General features: G+C 45.2%; 1 protein-coding gene across 1 annotated transcript in view; it reads right to left on the bottom strand.

The window, feature by feature from the left end:
- The window catches only part of LOC148508459 (putative aarF domain-containing protein kinase 2), a 33,982-nt gene that overhangs the window by 9,280 nt on the left and 10,455 nt on the right, over positions 1–14,247 (bottom strand). Inside the window, 2 exon segments of the mRNA XM_088444515.1 lie at positions 7,106–7,159; positions 7,593–7,721. Coding sequence (XP_088300641.1) covers positions 7,106–7,159; positions 7,593–7,721 — 183 coding nt within the window.

Here is a 14,247-nt window from a genome sequence, read left to right as displayed (position 1 = left end):
TGTGACACTCTAAGTGGAAACTTCACAATTTAATAACACACAGCAATAAAAAAATGCAACTTTTCCCTTCTTTCCTCAATCATGAATAAATAATTAGTCTACGCATCGAATACAAGACCACAACAAAGTGCTAAATAACGTGCATTATATATTAAACATAATGACATCACAAATGAGATTCACATAAACATTTTCAAAAGGTGAAAATAGAGGATATGGTTTAAAAAATGGAATAAAGCAGCTAAAGCTGCGTTCTCTGATTATAGTGTCCCTACTCCCTACCCATGGCCCCTCTGGGATGTAGTTTGGAAGCCGACGTCCAGACGTTCTAATCCCGGCGTGGTACTAATGACAGGCATCTAAATGTAGATGCTTGTCATTAACCAGACGCCCGAAGTCCGACGCCCGGCATCCCGATCGAAGTGATGCTGGGCGCAGACAGCCGCGGGGGGGAGGGAGGGTTAGGTTTAGGGCTCCCAGGGGGGGCTTAGGGTTAGGCACCCCCCCGGGGGGTTAGGCGAAGGGGGGAGTTAGGGTTAGGCTCTCCCCCGGGGGACTTAGGTTTAGGCGGCGGGGAAGGGGGGGTTAGGTTTAGGCACTTACAGGGAAGAATAGGGTTAGACACTTGGGGGGGAGGAAAGGGTTAGGTACCCCTAAGGGAGGGTTGGGGGGGGAATTAGGTTAGCGATACTTACCTTAAGGACGATCGGGATTTTCACCCTTGCCGGGCTGCCGCTGTCGGGGTTTGAACTGCCGGACATGCATCCGGCGGTAATACCTACTACACCCGCCCCTCTACCTTGATTTCAGTGAGTCAGACGGGCAGCTCCTTGCAACCGTTTTCCAAAGTGCAGCTGCTCCTCCTGTAGCCCAGGTCAGAAGATTGTGTAGGGGGTGTGGTGATGATATGGACTAAACTGGAGCTCGCATCCACTAAAGTGGACAATGAATCCCCAATCTAACAGGGAGCGCAGCTGTAATTTATACACAACACAGGATGGAATGACGATATAGGCTTTGGTGATGCATACATCATCTTCTTCACACAATATTAATTTGTCCCCGCTGGAATCCACCATTACAGGTGCCTCTTTCTCGTAGAATTTGTAGTTCATTTTGATGGACATCATCTTTTCCACATTTTGGGGAAGCAGTCTCAAGCTGATCACTGACAAGGTTCCCGGCTGTGCTGAAAACTCTTTCTGAGTACACACTGGAGGGCGGGCAGCTCAAGTAAAGCAAAGGCAGTTTGTGTAAGGGCCTCCAAATTGCCTCTTTCCTGCCAGTAGTTATTTACATTTCTTCAGATCTGTGTCCGTTGGGAAGACAAAATAATGTCTTCATCCCTTCTGGGATGAAAATCCACTCCCAGCAGCAGGCATGGTGCTCAAGAATTCTCAAGAAAGACATCAGGATGCCGCTGTCGGGATTGTGACAGGAGGCATCCCGACAGCCGTCATTACATATCAATTTCACTTTCAGGGGTAAATTTACTAAAGCGATAGGCCCTCATTCAGAGCCGCTCGCTAGCGGCAGTACGCTCGTGCCGAGCGATGTTAGCACATCTGCGCATGCGTACGGTTTTTAGTACGCATGCGCAAACCAGTCAGTGCGGCCGAAAATCATTTGTACGCTATATAGCGAGTGCCTGCTTTTTTGAGTGACAGAATGAGGCGTATGTGGGTGGTAACAGGGGAAGGTGCTTGAAAACGGGGGAGTGGAATTCGAACGCAGGCGTGCTTAAAGGTCAAAACGGGCGTTTTAAGGGAGTGCATAATTAATACAGCAGCGTCATTGACCACGTCACTTGGTTTTTTTTAACTCAGAACTGCTCGCAAAATAGCGGTTGAAAACACCAACCACAAGAATAGCGAGCAGTTCATACGCTGTACGATGTACTCGATTAATCTAATAAATAGCGGACATGACGTATGGTGCGTGCGGCCAGGGGGCGTTTTTATCAAATAAACGAGCGTATGTTTTGCTCGCTCGTTCAGACTTAGAGGTGTGAACAGACTGCAATTTGCGAACGGATCATTTGAATAGCCACCCCTTGTTTTTGAACGAACGACCGCAAATAGCGAACGGCTCTGAATCAGGCCCATAGTTTTTAAAAGTGAGTTTTAAAAGTGATGTTGCCCATAGCAACCAATCAGATTTTAGCTATTATCTTGTAGGAGGTGTTAGTTAAATGTTAAGTAGAATATGATTGGTTGCTATGGGCAACATCACTTCTAAAACTCACTTCTAAAAACTCATTTTAGTAAATTTACCCCTTAGTATCATGCAGGGTCTTTTTTCAACTATAGCATTATTGACATAAAGAACATACAGTAGGGCCTAATTCAGAGTACTGTGCTATTGCCACCGCAGCTGTGATCCCATTCGCAGCTGCTGTGCAAAAATACAGAAATGTCACAGCCATCGGGATATGTACAGTATGGTGACACCCACCGATCCCTTTGCAACAAGAAGCAGCATCGGTCGAAGATCTTTTGATGTTAGCAGACCCCAGTAACTCTAAGGTTGCACAGAATGGCCGTGGGAACTGAGACGCTGGATCCATGTTTACTGCAAACGCAGGATGTGACATGTCCCTAAAAAGGTTGCAACACGCATGTGTTTTTAGCTGCAACTCCCCGTTACCTCCCCCAAATGCTCCCTGACTGTCAATCACACTGCAAGTAAATACGCTCTGCAAGTGATTACAGTAATATACCATGACACATGCGCAGTGCGACTCAGATGCATGTGCAGACGGACAAAACCACTGGCATAGCGTTCAACTCTGAGTCAGGCCCATAGAGAATAATGAAGCGCTGGGGTGCCATATTTGTTTCTGTGTACACCTTTCTATCTAGAGGCAGAGAGAGAGAAACAGAGAAAGAGACAGATGGCCTGATTCTGCAGCGGACACACAATGCAATCTCAACTGGAATCGTCTACGCATCGCAGTTGCTAATATATGCTAATGCTTGCCAAAGCACAGCTAGCATAAAGATGCCCACTGCTGCCTTCTCAAAGCCGTCCAATGTCACACTCCTGCATAAACATTCATACCATCGATGCACATCAGCCAGTCACACAGCATTTACAACAAGTCTGACCAGCCGCAAACACTGCAGCTCTCCTGACATGCAGAGAGCTGTCATGCTGCGTATACAATCGCAATGGATAATTTATGCACACCTATGAAACCGCGTTCAAACGGTCAGACACGCCTGCGCTTTTCAGACCAACTCTCTGTTACTGCTACCAAACACTGACTACCTGTCACACAGTTTGTGATGTATTCTCTGTGCGTCCGTAATCACATTGCGATTGCTGCACACAAGCAGTGCGGCTTATATGCATGCACAATGGCAAAAAAATTGCTAGAACTGCATAAACATCGGCATCGCGTCCGCTGCTACATTAGGTCCAAAGAGAGAAACAGAGGGCCTGACTCTGAGTCACATGAAAATGCGCAAACAGCAGCGTCTATTGGCGGTCGTCTGTCTGCGACTTTATGCAAATGCAGATACAAACAGCTTCCGTTGTGTACATCCATATGGCCGAATGTGTAATGTCTGAGGCGCCCACTTTTATTGCGAGTGCACACTGTTATACCGATTGGTGCATCCTCATACACCATCATCGGTAGCACCATTGATATTTGCACCTGCTGTTTCTCTATCTATGCCTGAGGCTGTGCGACTGTGATCACAGCTGCTGTTACTGACACTCCTATACACGCCCACTAAATGGAGCATTCTAGCCACCTCCCAGCCACTGCCGAGGAACACATCACTTTCCCAAAACATTCTTATACCGTCTGTCCCAATCGCAACAACACCATTGTGGGTACACACTGTGTAACGCATGTACTGTAGGAGTTTTCAGAAATGTTCACGCCTGCGCAGTTGCAAAAAATCGTTCAACTACTTGAACATCGGCATTGTGTGCGCCTCTGAATCGGGGAGAGAGAGAGACAAACAGAGGAATAAAGAGAAACAGGCAGACAGAGGGGCCTATTCATTAAACGTAAAAATTCAATGGAGATAATTAGCTTTCGAACTCTCATGGAGTTCTAGCTAATTATAGGTGGAATTCATCATTCCACCTCTCCATAAGTATCTATTCCGAAAAGCTGTCATTTTTGCGATGACAGCTTTCGGGAAATAGATACTTTTCCCTGCCTACACTAACTTATCGCGTCTGGAAACAGTGTTGCGCATGCGCTGTTACATCTGTAAAACCAGCGCTTGCGCAGCACTGCCTACAAATGCGTTAAGTTTCGTACCCCCCCGACCCCCCCCCACCCCCCTCCGCTCACCTTCCTCACCCCCCCCCCCCGACTTACCTGTCCGTGCAGCAGCCTCCGGCTCCGTCCTGCTGGTCTGTCATGTGGTTTCCCAGCAGACCACATGACAGATTAGAAAAAAAAAAAAAAAAAATATTTTTCTAAACTTTCTAGTGCTCCGCTGGGGAGCACACATGACAGACCAGCCTCCAGAGCCTGAGGACGGAGCAGAGCGCCGGAGGGACTCGTCGGAGGACCTGCACACGCGGATACAGGTAAGTGGATTCTGCTATTCGCCACCTCACAGTGGCGAATAGTAACTGCATCAAATTCCGAAAATTGATAATTTTCGGAATTTGATGAATACCACAATTTCCACATCCCCATACTAATGTATGGGGAGTGTGGAAATTAACGCAGGGGAACTTAGCAAGGAGATATCTGTGATATCTCCTGTGCTAAGTGGCTACATGAATACCAAAATAACGTTATTTAAGGAAAATGTCCTTCAAAACGTTATTCTAGTGTTGATGAATAGGCCCCAGAGAGAGAGAGATATCAACACACAAAGGGATGACTTGCTCACTGCTGTACTTCCCAGGGGGTGAAATATTACACACAAAATGTTTCGGTCCCAGAATACAGAATGGGATTGTATTGCCGGTGGTTGTATAGCCGCCGGTTCAAATCCCGACAGTGGCTGGCTGAAGGGTGGAAATCCCGACAGCAGAGGTAAGTACAGCTAACCCTCCTCTCCCCCCCCCCTAACCCTCCATACGGAGTGCCCATCCCTAACCTCCTCCCCTAGTGCCTAACCCTAACCTCCCCCCGTTAGTGCAAAAAAAATTTGGTGATAGAGATGGCGCTGCACACTGACCTCTGCCTACTCTTTCCAGTAGAAAAGATTAATGTAGGATAGAGTGAGGGTGCTGTCTGTGTGTGAAGTCAAAGGATAACAAAATAAAGAATACTTATCCTAAGTAGTATAAGATAATCTTCTTCGTTTTTGCCACAAACGTTGTTATAGGTAATTTTCCTTAGAAGTCATCCATCAGGATAATTCCGTATATATGCAATAATAAAAAAACGGAATGTGTAGATCCTTCTAATCAATAGTATGATAATACCTATGAATTATCATACTATTGATTAGAAGGATCTACACATTCCGTTTTTTTATTATTGCATATATACGGAATTATCCTGATGGATGACTTCTAAGGAAAATTACCTATAACAACGTTTGTGGCAAAAAGGAAGAAGATTATCTTATACTACTTAGGATAAGTATACTTTACTTTGTTATCCACAGACAGCGCCCTCACTCTATCCCCCCGTTAGTGCCTAAACCTAAGCCCCCTTCCCCGCGTCCTAAACCTAACTCTCCCGGGGAGGGTGTCTAACCCTAACCCCCCTTCCCCTAGCCTTAACCTAACCATCCCTAGGGGGTTCCTAACCATAAGTCCTCTCGGGGTGTCCTAAACCTAATCCTCCCCCCCCCCACAGCTAAGAGGACTGGCGCCCGTACTTACCTCGTTCGGGCCCACGTCGTTCTGCATTCCGATGTCGGGATTATGACAGGCATTGGTATCTTGACGCCTGTTATAAATCCCTAGCCAACATTCTGGCATCGGGATCGTGACTGACAGCCTTGTGGCCGCCGGTCACATAACTACATCCCCCAGAATACTGTGCCCTCTATTGAAGCCCCTACTGGGACTGAAACACTGTTATCAAGTTATTTTAAAATCTCTAAATGTAGAGGGCCTGTCACTGCTACATTGTTTTCAATACTTCATCCCATTCTCCACTCAGCAGGACTTAGGGCTCTATTTATTAACATTATTTTTACTAAAATAAAGTGAAAAAGGGTGTTTTCACACCCTTTTCACATTATTTTAGTATCACCTATAGTTATTACAGGGCAATTGGAGTAGAATTCGTAAAATTCTACTCCAACCCCTAAGTATCACTTATTTTTAGTAAAGCAGATCGCATTTCCCATAACTGTAATGGGAAATGTGATCCGACCATAGTTACTAAAAATAAATGTGAAAAAAATATCGGGGAAAGCCCTGTGATAATAACGCTACCTGGAGGTGGCATTATCCAGGGTCTCCACCGGTTACCGGCCTCCTGCCCTGCTTTAACAGACCGCAAGCTGATTACTGTAAAAAAAAACAAAAAAAAAATAGTAAAAAAAAAAATTTACTTACCTGACTCCAGGGACCGGTGATCGGGCCTCCAGTGATGACTCCCCTCCGGTCAGCTGGTCTCCCATAGTGCCCTGTTGCCCAGTCATCAGATGATCGGGCCCCAGTGCAGTATGGGAGATCACCTGACCGGAGGAATGGAGACCATCACCGGAGGCCTGGAGCATGCAGGTAAGTGTAAGTAATGGAGAGGGGGGTCACGGGGAGGGGAGGGGGGGTCGCGGGGGGTCCGCAATTGCGGGGGCGGGGCTTAGCACGGGGGGTAGCAGCGGCGGTCGGTCGGCGCATGCGCGGGCACTTAATCACGATATTTTTTGCGAAAATAACGTGATATGGCTCCGAAGGGGATTCACAGGGTCAGAGCTTTATCGCAAACTCTGTCCCTGCAAGGGAGTTGTAGTAAATCCCTGTGATATTGCCTGAATTCGCAATGCGAATTCAGTCGGTAATATCACACTACAATCTGCATTACAAATGCGGATTGTAGTAAATAGAGCCCTTAGAGAGCACATATATACTGAATAATATATCATGTAGAACTCTGTACTTAAAGTGACAATGTACAGGGGATGAAGAAAATAAGAAGATGAGATGGATACATGAATGATACCTTGTGTTTCATCAGCAGCTTGAATACCTGGGACAGCAGCGACGTAACCTGCAGCTAAAGGAAAGTGCAAAAAAACATCAATTATCAACATAGAAACCGCAGACAGGACATACTAGTGAAGGAGTCACTGCAACCAAATCATGGCTGGAGAATGTATGGAAGCACAATGTTATATATTCAGCAGAGCCGTAGCTAGACTTTTTGGTGCCCTGTGCCAGAAAGAGCATTGTCGCCCCCCTCATTTTTCAAAGGGACATAATGCACCCAAAAAAGGGGAATGGCCTCATGGGGAAGGGCCAGGGAACAGATAGGGGAGGCCAGAAGATGCTGGGGATGAAATAAGAGGAAGCTACAAGTGAGAATGATAATAAACAGTCATTTGACAGGCCCAACCAGTGCCCCCTGACCAGTGGTGCCCTGTGCGATGGCACCGGCCGCATTACCCTAGCTACAGCCCTGATATTCAGTATAAAACCAGGCTGCTCACCTTCCCCAGAGATACGGCATTGTCCCTGGCCTCCTTCACCAGCTCTGACAACTGAGACTTGAAGCTCTCCACATCTGTACACTCATTGGCTCTGGCATGGCGGAGGATCAGTTCAGGCACTGTCTCTCCCTACATCAACCAATCAGAATACACCACCTTCACATATTGACACAAGTACTTATAGAACTGAAGCAGTATAATGGGGAAGGTCCGTCAAACTCTTTATTGGCATAAATGTATTGGTAAAGTTAGCAGTATAGTACTTGAACAAGTTTCAAATTCACTACTAAAAAAAATTACAGTTATCAAAATAAGAAACATTATAATGCCAGAATGCCCTTGTATACCTTGCTGACACTGGCTGCCAGGTTCAGGAGATCACAGACCTATGTCTAACCATTAGACTAATCTATTCTGTGTCTCAGACCAGTTTGGATCTTCCCAAATCTACTAACTCATTTCTCACGCAATAAAATAAATTAATGCAACTATATAATTTCCCACCTAAGCAATTACATACAAAAATATTTCTCCCCAAGTCATAGCAAATTAGACAACACTCCACCTTCAGATCACATTGTCTTTTAGGCAGATGTTATATTTTGTTGCTCAGAGAGCAACAGATCTGAGCACAGGACAACAGATCTGAGCACAGGACAACAGATCTGAGCAGAGGCAATTTTGTCACATGCACATATCGGGCCTCATTTAGAATTAGGGGTAAATCCAATTGGAAGGTGTAGTTTTGCACACTAAATTGCGGGGTAAAAATAAAGCTGTCCAACTTAGACGTATGGGCTGTAATAAAAACATTGGCCAACTGTGTAAAGAGCAGCATAGCGTACAACTCTAAATTAGGCTCATAGTTTGTCCAGCTGCAAGTTTCTCAGAATGAAGCCCATAGTGTCACCACAAACACATGTTCAGAAAACAACATGTACTGAAGACAGAGTGCCCATTTATCTCCATCCATAACAATTACTACATTGCGTTCTCTTGACAACAGTCATGTTCTGGTGGGTGTCTTTATCTATCTTGTCCTGGAAATAGTCCGGTAAGCTCTAATGACAAACTAACTTACCTTCTCATGGAAATTAAAACAAAACTAAAGGACTGAATAGGCAATCACAACCCCTGGTTTATTATGGAGTCTGTAACATTGAAATCTCATCACAGCTGAGCTTAAAGGCTTTTTACCTCTATTTTTTGTTTTCATTTCCCTTTGTAATTATGTAATGGGATCTTTAGAGATAAGTCCATGATAATATGGTTATTTACAGGACTTTACCTACTTGACATGAATGTGTCACTAAATCTGGTTGCAGAGCTCAGTGTTTAATAAACGGACAATCTTTTTCTCTCTGTTCCATATTACTATTATCTCTTCCCAGAGCCCTCTCATCAATCTTACCCATGTGCCGGGGCGTTGAGAGCCACGCCGGGCCCGGGGGAAGGGGCATGGCCTAATGTGGGAGCTGTGGCCACGCGCCCCCTTAGGATTAAAAAATCAACCATTTTTGCAGAGACGCTGCGCTCTGGGGAGGGGGTGCGGTGAGCCCTTCATGCTGGCACAAAGCCGGTTGGGGCACGGTCAGTGTGATCGCTCCCCGCGAGCAGTCTCCCACTGCAGTTCAGCACACAGCAGCTGTTGTGAGGTAAGAGGGGAGGTCGGTGCTGAACCCTGGCCCTTCCAGCAAGCCCGGGCCCGGGTAATCAGTACCCACTCCCCCCCTCTTGGATCATCTGCCCATGTGTGTTACCATTCTCACAATGCAATAGCTTAAATGCTTTGTTTGTTGGTGCAGTAAGATTTCATTGTCTAGTCTAGGGTACTGAGGACCAAAATAAGTGACCGTGTGACACCCTGCTAAGGGTGTACAGTGATCTTAGTATGTTGCGTTGGGATGGGGTGTTTCCTTACCAAGTACTCTGTCTCTGGATCACCTTGGATTCTTCCGGCATGTTACCAAACAGATACAGGCAATAATGAAAAATAAAATAACGTATTTATTCCACAAGAGCAGTTCAATTAACCAAGAAGCGATTCTCACACAAACATGTTAATATTTTAGTTACAAAGCAATTGGCTCAATACAGTTTAAGTGAATAAGAAAACACTTAACTCTGGTTGCACACTCCACCTTTGGAATCAATTGGTTAAACACAAATGAACAAATAACATCTCCTGTACAGTAGTTTGACTCAAGCAAAATGACCACTAATATCAGGTGCACCCGAAAAATGTATTACACAAGTCTCTAGTCCTACCCCTGCATGCAATAGGATATATATTAAGTAGTTAGTAATTTGAAATACGTTGCCCGGGTTGCTGGCTGATGTGTGGAGAATGAGACAAAGTATCCTCTATTTATGCAAAATCCTGCACTGTCGTTTCCTAAACGGGTAAAGTTTATTTATAGTGAATGTGCAGTTTCAAATTGTAATCCGCTCTGCCTTGCTGTGTAAAGTGATGTTGATAGCTGACTTGGGCACTACGTTGAATACAACCCCATCTCTCCAGAGGCAGTTAGCTGATATCTGAGTAGGCTCAATTAGAGTTAGTCGTAGCCACCTCTCCTGGCTACACTTATCCTGGCTAGTTCTGTAGAGTTCACTATGAATTAGGGGTGTGCACCGGCCACTTTTCGTGTTTTGTGTTTTGGTTTTGGATCTGGATCTTTCTTCGTGTTTTGGATCTGGATTGGTTTTGCCAAAACCACCCTTGCGTGTTTTGGGTTCTGGGTTTTGTGTTTTGGATCTGTATTTTTTTGAAAAAAAGCATAAAAACAGCTAAAATCACAGAATTTGTAGGTTTTTCTGCTCCTATGCTATTATTAACCTCAATAACCTTAATTTCCACTCATTTCCAGTCTATTCTGAATACCTCACACCTCACAAAAGTGTTTTTATGTCCAAAAGGTTGCACCGAGGTAGCTGGATGACTATGCTAAGCGACACAAGTGGGCGGCACAAACACGTGACCCATCTAGGCGTGAAACTGCAGTGGCAGACAGGATGGCATTGAAAAACTAGGCCCCAAACTGTACATAATGCAAAGAAAAAAAAGAGGTGCAAGATGGAATTGTCCTTGGGCCCTCCCACCCACCCTTATGTTGTATAAACAGGACATGCACACTTTAACAAACCAATCATTTCAGCGCCAGGGTCTGCCACACAACTGTGGCTGAAATGATTGGTTCGTTTGGGCCCCCACAAAACAAGCTGGCAATTTATCTGTCCCTGCACAAACTGGCTCTACGGAGGCAAGATGTCATCCTCATCCTCCTCATCCACCGATTCCTCACCCTCTTCAGTGTGTACATCCTCATCCTCACAGAGTATTAATTCGTCCCTGCTGGAACCACTGGTCCCTCTGTACGTTCTGGAGGCTGGTCTCCCTGGAAGAGTTGATAATTCATTTTATGAACATCATCTTCTCCACATTTTGTGGAAGCAACCTCCTACGCCTTTCGCTGACAAGGTTCCCGGCTGCACTAAACACTCTTTCGGAGTACACACTGGAGGGGGGGCAACTCAGGTAAAATAGAGCCAGTTTGTACAGGGACCTCCAAATTGCTTCTTTTCCTTGCCAGTACAGGTACGGACTGTCTGACATGCCTACTTGGATGCTGTCACCGATGTAATCCTTTAACAGACAGACGCACGCTTGTCGCTGCTGCTTTGAGGATTCAAGTGCGGCTACAGCCCACACAATTCACAAAGACAGAAAAAAAAAAGAATATTTTTATTGTTTGTGGAGCACACTTTGAGGGTTACACCACCCTTTAACAGACAGACGCACGCTTGTCGCTGCTGCTTTGAGGATGCAAGTGCGGCTACAGCCCACACAATTCACAAAGACAGAAAAAAGAAGAAGAATATTTTAATTGTTTGTGTAGAACACTTTGAGGTGTCACCACCCTTTAACAGACAGACGCACGCTTGTCGCTGCTGCTTTAAGGATGCAGGTGCGGCTACAGCCCACACATTTCACAAAGACCAAAAAAAAAAGAACAATATTTTAATTGTTTGTGTAGAACACTTTGAGGTGTCACCACCCTTTAACAGACAGACGCACACTTGTCGCTGTTGCTTTAAGGATGCAGGTGCGGCTACAGCCCACACAATTCACATAGACAGAAAAAAAAAGAACAATATTTTAATTGTTTGTGTAGCACACTTTGAGGGTGTCACCACCCTTTAACAGACAGACGCACGCTTGTCGCTGCTGCTTTGAGGATGCAAGTGTGGCTACATCACACACAAGTCACAAACACATTAAAAAAATAGTTTTTTATTTTTTGGAACACTTTGAGAGTTACACCACCCTTTAACAGACAGACGCACGCTTGTCGCTGCTGCTTTAAGGATGCAGGTGCGGCTACAGCCCACACATTTCACAAAGACCGAAAAAAAAAGAACAATATTTTAATTGTTTGTGTAGAACACTTTGAGGGTGTCACCACCCTTTAACAGACAGACGCACGCTTGTCGCTGCTGCTTTAAGGATGCAGGTGCGGCTACAGCCCACACAATTCACATAGACAGAAAAAAGAAGAATATTTTTATTGTTTGTGTAGCACACTTTGAGGGTGTCACCACCCTTTAACAGACAGACGCACGCTTGTCGCTGCTGCTTTAAGGATGCAGGTGCGGCTACATCGCACACAAGTCACAAACACATTAAAAAAATAGTTTTTTATTTTTTGGAGCACTTTGAGAGTTACACCACCCTTTAACAGACAGACGCACGCTTGTCGCTGCTGCTTTAAGGATGCAGGTGCGGCTACAGCCCACACATTTCACAAAGACCGAAAAAAAAAGAACAATATTTTAATTGTTTGTGTAGAACACTTTGAGGGTGTCACCACCCTTTAACAGACAGACGCACGCTTGTCGCTGCTGCTTTAAGGATGCAGGTGCGGCTACAGCCCACACATTTCACAAAGACCGAAAAAAAAAGAACAATATTTTAATTGTTTGTGTAGAACACTTTGAGGGTGTCACCACCCTTTAACAGACAGACGCACGCTTGTCGCTGCTGCTTTAAGGATGCAGGTGCGGCTACAGCCCACACATTTCACAAAGACCAAAAAAAAAAGAACAATATTTTAATTGTTTGTGTAGCACACTTTGAGGGTGTCAACACCCTTTAACAGACAGACGCACGCTTGTCGCTGCTGCTTTAAGGATGCAGGTGCGGCTACAGCCCACACATTTCACAAAGACCAAAAAAAAAAGAACAATATTTTAATTGTTTGTGTAGCACACTTTGAGGGTGTCACCACCCTTTAACAGACAGATGCACGCTTGTCGCTGCTGCTTTAAGGATGCAGGTGCGGCTACAGCCCACACAATTCACAAAGACAGAAAAAAAAAGAACAATATTTTAATTGTTTGTGTAGCACACTTTGAGGGTGTCACCACCCTTTAACAGACAGACGCACGCTTGTCGCTGCTGCTTTAAGGATGCAGGTGCGGCTACAGCCCACACATTTCACAAAGACCAAAAAAAAAAGAACAATATTTTAATTGTTTGTGTAGCACACTTTGAGGGTGTCACCACCCTTTAACAGACAGACGCACGCTTGTCGCTGCTGCTTTAAGGATGCAGGTGCGGCTACAGCCCACACAATTCACAAAGACAGAGAAAAAAAGAACAATATTTTAATTGTTTGTGTAGCACACTTTGAGGGTGTCACCACCCTTTAACAGACAGACGCACGCTTGTCGCTGCTGCTTTAAGGATGCAGGTGCGGCTACAGCCCACACAATTCACAAAGACAGAAAAAAAAAGAACAATATTTTAATTGTTTGTGTAGCACACTTTGAGGGTGTCACCACCCTTTAACAGACAGACGCATGCTTGTCGCTGCTGCTTTGAGGATGCAGGTGGAATCTAGACGGGATTTGGAACCGAGGACACACTACCTCCATCAATTGTCTAAATCCCACTGCACTAATGTCGGATACCGGACGCACGTCTAACACCAACATAGCAGTCAAGGCCTCAGTTATACGTTTTGCTTCAGGATGACTGCTGTCGTACTTCATCCTCATCGCTAGGGACTGTTGGAGGGTCAATTGTTTAGTAAAAGTAGTGATGTTCCTACTTCCTCTCTGGGATGATGAACAACTCCCAGCAGCAGCAACAGCACTAGGAGGAAGTGGTTCTTGATCTTTCCCTATTTTATTTTTATCTGAGAAAGTTTGGTCCTCCATTTATGTTATATTGATATATATACGTGCGGCTAAAGCGCACACAAACACAGAAAATATTATTTTATTTTTGCTGGAGAGTAGTGCACTTTGTGGGTTACACCACCCTTTAAGAAATGAGCCAGCCGGCTCTTTACTTATGGGACACAGGCGCACGCTTGGCGCTGCTCCTTTGTTGATGCACGTGCAGCCACAGTGCACACAATTCACAAACACAGAAAATAATTTTTTTTTTGGTTTGGACTGGAGTGTACTTTCGGGGGTTACAGCACCCTTAACGGTCAAGCCAGCCGGCCCTTTACTTATGACACAGGCGCACGCTTGGCACTACTTTGTTGATGCACGTGCGGCTACTGCGCACACAATTCACAAACACAGAAAATAATTTTTTTTTGGGTTTGGACTGGAGTGTACTTTCGGGGGTTACAGCACCCTT

This window comes from Taudactylus pleione, unplaced genomic scaffold (assembly GCF_031769625.1).
Source record: "Taudactylus pleione unplaced genomic scaffold, aTauple2 ptg000366l, whole genome shotgun sequence".
In the NCBI taxonomy this organism is placed as follows: domain Eukaryota; kingdom Metazoa; phylum Chordata; class Amphibia; order Anura; family Myobatrachidae; genus Taudactylus; species Taudactylus pleione.
The sequence above is the reverse complement of the archived record's forward strand: the minus strand, read 5'-3'. Positions and strand labels throughout refer to the sequence as shown.